A 6169-nucleotide genomic window follows, 5' to 3' on the forward strand; every position below is an offset into this window, starting at 1 on the left:
TCATAAACCTTGTCATTGGAAAACAAAGCTCAATCAACAAGGATTTCAACTACAACACTCTCTCGCAGTATGAACCATATCTCAAGACTTCGCTTTCATGCTCGACTTTGTTATAATACTTTGTTTCTTACTTCTCCGAATGACTAAATTTCCTTCAACCATGGTACAATAACCCAAGGTTGATTTTTTTGTCATTTGAGGAGTCAACCCAACCTACATATTCAAAATCTTCTATGTTATTATGACCATGACATTTATATAGTAGACATTGGGCTTTTCTTTAAATATCGAAGAATTCTTTCCAAGACTTGTAATGATTTTGTTGCAACTAATGCATTAATTGACAAATAACATCAATAACAAAAAAAATAACATGTCTTGTTATAGTAAGATAAAATGGTTTACAAGCTAGAGATTGAAACTTTCCCACATATCATTACCCATTCCAACACATAGTTTGACATTTGGGATCAATAGGCAGTCTACAACCAAACATTCATGTTTCTTCTAAAAGGTCCAACACATACTCCCTTTGAGATAATACGATGCCACGATTAGATTGTAACATTTCAATCCAATATAGTATTTCAATAAAGTGATATCTTCAGTTTGAAATTATTTACCCAATCCTTCCTTTACTTATTTAGTGTCATATTTGTCATTACATATTTACAAATTGATTCTTTGAAGGATGTGGTATGATCGATCAGGCCTTACATTCTTTCAATGCCTAGACAAGTTTTCACTCTGGATGATTGATCATTATCAGATAATGATGGATCAAGCCATAGCCAATTTTCTAAATTAGGCTTTTAAACATGATAAAAATGATCCTAAGGGTTTCTAACAAGCTTAAAACATTGATATGCATCGAAAAACCATGTTTTGAATGAAATATGTCCTAAACCTCCAAAAACTCATTTGTACCTCAAATTTGAAGTTTCGGTGTTATCCTCTTACATGATTAGACTTCTTGAGACTTTTCTATGCAACTTAAACTTTAATTTCAATTCTCCTTTCCTTCACTTATGGGTGCTTCTTCAAGATGATTGTACACGTGTATCTAGCTTGAGGTCTCGAGATGCATTTGTGGGTTCTTTTACTAAGACGTTGATTTTTGTGTCTCTTGAAGGCAAAGTATCTAAAATACTGAATTTATGATTTTTAGAACTAATTTTGTTATCATCAAAATATGAATGTGCGTAAACTCTAGGTCAACAATCTCCCTTTTTTTCTGAGGACAAAACTTACTTATAAAAAACAAAAATAATGTTATTCATATGCAAAGGAGTTTTAAAATTTATCAAGTGATTGAATTCAATTTATAATTAGCTCCCTCTGAATTTATGTATATAAGATTTATAAATTTTAGTTTTAGGCATAATTGAGCGTTCTTTCTCTCCCTTTTTTTTGTCATAAGCAAAAATAAGATATGAAATTGAATCAAAAGGTGGCTCAGGCCATTCATTTCATAAATAATAATTTTTATACAAATTTTGAATTGATTACAATAAAATTACCAAAATCAGATACAAGTATCAACTCTACGTAAACCTGGGAGTAGGGAAGGTTGATCCTAATACTGAGGTGGAGGAGGATGCGCTAGCAGGCTAATGACATTCTCGAAAAGAGACGGAAGCTCAAGTTGTCCCTCTTTGAGTTCTTGTTGACCAACCTTGAGTCCCACGATATCGCCCTCAACCCATTGAAGTCGGTCAGATGAGGCATCAGTTCTATTCTTCTTCATAAACTAAAATCGGTCTTCCTGAAACCAATCAGGCTCAACTCGTCTCCAACAATGGTCCTTCTAAGTCGGTCCTTAGGGACCTATCTTGAGGGGATACATAATGAGTCTAAGTATAGATCTATATGTGGTGTTTGTCCTGATGATTTTAAAGTATCCAAGCACATAATAATTAGTAAAAACTCTCTAAGTATAGATATGGATTTCAAAGAAAAAGTCCACAATGAAGTAGAATCAATTCCCCCCGCATTACATAGTTCATAAAAAATGGCGTTAGTGTAGAAAGAATTGAATTGAAGTGAGATTACACCGTTTCATTCGCTCAGGCAAAAACAGGGGAAAGTTGATTCCTACCTATTTTGCAAATCACAAAAATTTTCTCCTTATTCGTTGTTCTCCTCTCCCGACGATTTTTTGCCTCATCTTCTTCCTCTCATCTTCGCTCTCTCTCTGCTCCCTCTCGGCCTCTGTCACAGAGCACAGGAGGTTGATCCTCTGTCGCAAAGCCTCTCGGCCACCCAACTTCTCTTCTCCACCCCCCCCGTGTCGGCCTTCCTCCCTCCTCTCGGCCTCCGTCTCCTCTCCCTCTCAACCTTCGTCGCAGAGCACGGGAGGCCGACTATCGCAGAGCCTCTCGGCCTCCTGACTTCTCTTCTCTCTCGACTTCACTCTTTTCTCCCTCTCGACATACCGTCGGAGCGTCGCCTCCGTCGCCGTTGCCCACTGACTCGCCGTTGAGGAAGACGACGCACGCTAAGGAAAACGATGTTTAGTTTTTCCTAAGTTAGGAAAAATTAAACCATCATCATAATTGGTTTAATTATCCAATTAATTAAATCGTTAAATTTTCATTTTTTGTTAATATATTATTAATTAATAATATGTAAAATAAATATTATGTTATTGATAAATTAATATATTTATTTATTTATTATATATTTTTATTTTGATTTAAATAGTGAGTTTTTAATGTTAAACTATATTTTATGTTATTACAAATAGTTTATTTATTTATTATATTCACTTATGTTATTTTTAACTTTAATTATTTATTTTAAATAATTTATTCTAGTCACATGTAATTATTGTTTTAATTTATAATAAACTATAATCATTAAGTAATATAATATAGTTTTTCATTAATTAGGATATTAATATATTCTAATACTACAAGTTAAATCACTTATAAGTGTAGTAACTCATTTTATTTTGGTTAATTACATGTTTAAGTATATGTTCAATTTAAGTATATTATAAAAGGTTACTCATTCTCTTCTTTATATCATACTTTTCATTTGGGGGAACTAACACTGGAATCTGTTTTCCCCCTACTTGAACTCGTCTACACTGACACTCAAACATAAATTAAAGTTGAATAAATTCATTTCAGTTCAATTCAATTCTTCACTTTAATTCAAGTTCATTGTAAACTAACCAGTAACCCCCCTTAGTTGATCATATTGTAGAAACTCTCTAATTACCCAATGGACATCCAAAGGTGTTTCCCTAGCCTTGTTCAATTCATGATTTTATCTCTATTTTTTTTTTCTCTTGCCCTTCGTCCTTGTCTCACTCCCATTTACTCGTATCATCCCCCTCACTATAATTGAAGTGCAAATCTGGCTTACAAAGTTAAGATCCAACATTCTAAAATAGAGTCGTTAAGTTTGAAATGGATATTTTGTCTTTTTAAAATATTCGTTAAAAATCATGAGAAAAAATTTGAAATTTTAGTCATGAGCTACTAATCAAGTTGGTCGGTCCCTTGAACAGAGTGAAAAAAACCAGAAGAGCCGTGAGCTAGAGACCTAGAAGGCCCATTAAGAGTTGGATACAGGGAAGCCCTCGCAAGAGCTTGACAAAGTCCATCAGAGTCTCACGAGCCGCCGATTTGATCCAGGAACTCTCTCTCCGTTGTGAGACAGAGAAGCTTCTTTTTCAACCATGACGTCGGAGGTTCTTCAAGTGTTGAATTGAATCGCACTCAGAAACGATAAACGCTTAATTATCTCCTTATCTTGATGACTTTAAAAAGGTCAGATCTCTCATCCTCACCACACCCAGAACCCATAAATTATTTCATGGGCGACTAGTGGTCTTCTCTGTGATGATGTTGTCACCCACGAACCCTCGACATGATTGGGTTTCTTCAACCATTTTCAAATCGCCATTCGAGACCTGAGATCAGCTGTTGGGCCAGTTTCAAAATGAATTCCGTGAATCAGAGCAAGGAAAGAGCAATTTTATTTTTTATTTTCAGCTTTTTCTGTTCAATGGGGTTTTACTTTCCACTCGAAAAGGTGTTGAAAATACTAATGGCTGTTCTCCACATACAGCCACTGAAGACAAACGTCAGCCTCCCACCAGAGGATATATTCCAATTTACATGCTCCAAATAGAAATGAATTGAGATCTGGCTGAAATTGATCCTCAAAGCTTCCCAAAGGAGTAAGCAAGGTTTGAATTTGCAGAGAGCAACCGACATCTGTAGCTTCACTTCTGACGTTACACGGAAGATTAATCGTACAGTTTATTGCCGTAATCGAGCTTTAATGGCTTCGTTGCGTGAAACCGAGGAGCGACTGTGTTCATATCTGCTATGAGACAGGGTCTTCAGTCTTTTCAACTGATGCAGTTCAGTGGGTAGGGCAAGGTACTGACTGGGTGAGACAGCAGAGAGCACGGATTTGACAAGTCATGACTCTATGTTTCTCCCTGTGGAGGATCTCTACTATTGAATTTGATTATCTGAAGCTTCTCCAAAGTGGGGAATTGAACTCGAGTTTGAGAAAAACCCCAAATTCGGAACTAATCATAACAGGAAGAACAGTATCTCATCTCTTTAGAGCGCTGCAAGTAACCCATCTTCCCAATCAAGTAATGGATTGACAGGATGCTTGTTAGTCTTGAATCAAGGCAAACAGTGGAGAAAAACTAAACTACACTCATCATCAAAAGACCCCTGTTCCTTTCCTTGCCCGTCTCTCTTCGGTGGGAAGACAGAAAGATTAAAAAACGAAGAGGAGAAACATACAGGAAACTGCCTCGCCCATCCCCGCGGGACAACGAACCAGTTCGGAATTAAAAGGAAACAAAATCTTCACTCCTTCACGCAAACAAATCACACAGAAATTCAATTAATTAATTCGATTGCGGAAAGAAACCCTTCTCTCTCCTCGTTTCACGTTTCAAGGCGCTGACATCTGTTTCAACCGGCACGAAGAAAAAGCCATACGCTTTTCTCTGATCAACTGAAACTCCTCTGTATCTATCCTCCCTTCGAAATAATTTTTTAGGTACACGCGCGTGTAATTGGTTACTTGTCACACTCGAGGTCAAGAGACCTAAATTTCTGATTAGCCATTTATTTGACACATTTAATGGAAATATGGAAAATCAATGAAGAATCCTCAGAAAGTCAAAAAACCGCGTGTAGACATTACCTATTCTAGACACGCGTATGCAATATCTTCTTCTTCCCACTATTATAATGCAGTTCCCTTCCTCCCATGTCTCCGTTCCGCGGCCAATACCCATGAAAGTTGCAGGCGGGAAATGAAACTGAAACCCTAGCCTTCCCTTCTTTTTATATGATACAGAGAAGAAGGTAACCGGTAAACCGTACGCATCACATTTGCTCGCTCTGTCTCCGTCTCTCATGGCTTCTCCTCCTTCCGACCCGCCACCCCCTCTCACCACCTTCGTTCAAGCCGACCCCGCGACCTTCCGAGCTCTCGTCCAGAAACTCACCGGTTCAAACTCCTCGTCTCACCCACACTCACCCGGTTCTGCACGTTCGTCTTCAGAGCACCCCATCGGCCCTCGCAAATCCTCGTCCTTCAAGTTACATGAAAGAAGACAGAGTATGAGGAAGCTGGAGATAAAACTGAGCTCCGCGACTTCTCACAAGAACATTATAAACAAAGGAGGCGGTGCGAATCTCTTGGTTTCCCCAGTTTCTCCTTTGGATCATTTGTCTTCTTTCAGTCCAAAGACGCCCACTTCTCCATGCTTGACGGAGCTGGAAGAGGAGAGAGCAATTGCGGAGAAGGGTTTTTATCTGCACCCGTCGCTGATCAATACGCCTCGGAGAGGCGGTGATCCGGAGCTTCTGCCATTGTTTCCGCTGCATTCTCCCCGATAGAAAACTTGAAAGTTTTTGTTTCTTCATGATTTTACATCTTTCTTTTTCCCAGTTGAAGGATCTAAGTTTTGTTTGCGTGGTTTGCCTATACATGTTATATAATATATAAATAATTTATTCGCAGAGAGATTTAATGCTCTCTGTTCCAATGGCATTTGCCGATCGTGTTCCTTTCGCTTGCAATTTGCATTGAGCAATTAATGCAATTAACGTAGAACTCAAAGAGCAGGAAGCCAGGCATGGGATGAACCAGGAAGTTGTAGTCTGCACTCTCCGCTACA

The 6169-nt window shown here is 38.0% G+C and overlaps 1 protein-coding gene across 1 annotated transcript; it reads left to right on the top strand.

Moving 5' to 3' along the window:
• Window positions 1-5230: 5230 nt before the first annotated feature.
• Window positions 5231-5971, top strand: LOC137942128 (VQ motif-containing protein 11). The gene has a single exon (XM_068787814.1). The coding sequence runs from the start codon at window positions 5403-5405 to the stop codon at window positions 5886-5888; it is 486 nt and encodes a 161-aa protein (XP_068643915.1). The 5' UTR covers window positions 5231-5402; the 3' UTR covers window positions 5889-5971.
• Window positions 5972-6169: the final 198 nt, after the last annotated feature.

This window comes from Aristolochia californica, unplaced genomic scaffold, assembly GCF_029961685.1.
Source record: "Aristolochia californica isolate CCGP_79_NKW_82.1479 unplaced genomic scaffold, dmAriCali1.0.hap1 SCAF_9, whole genome shotgun sequence".
Classification (NCBI taxonomy): Eukaryota; Viridiplantae; Streptophyta; class Magnoliopsida; order Piperales; family Aristolochiaceae; genus Aristolochia; species Aristolochia californica.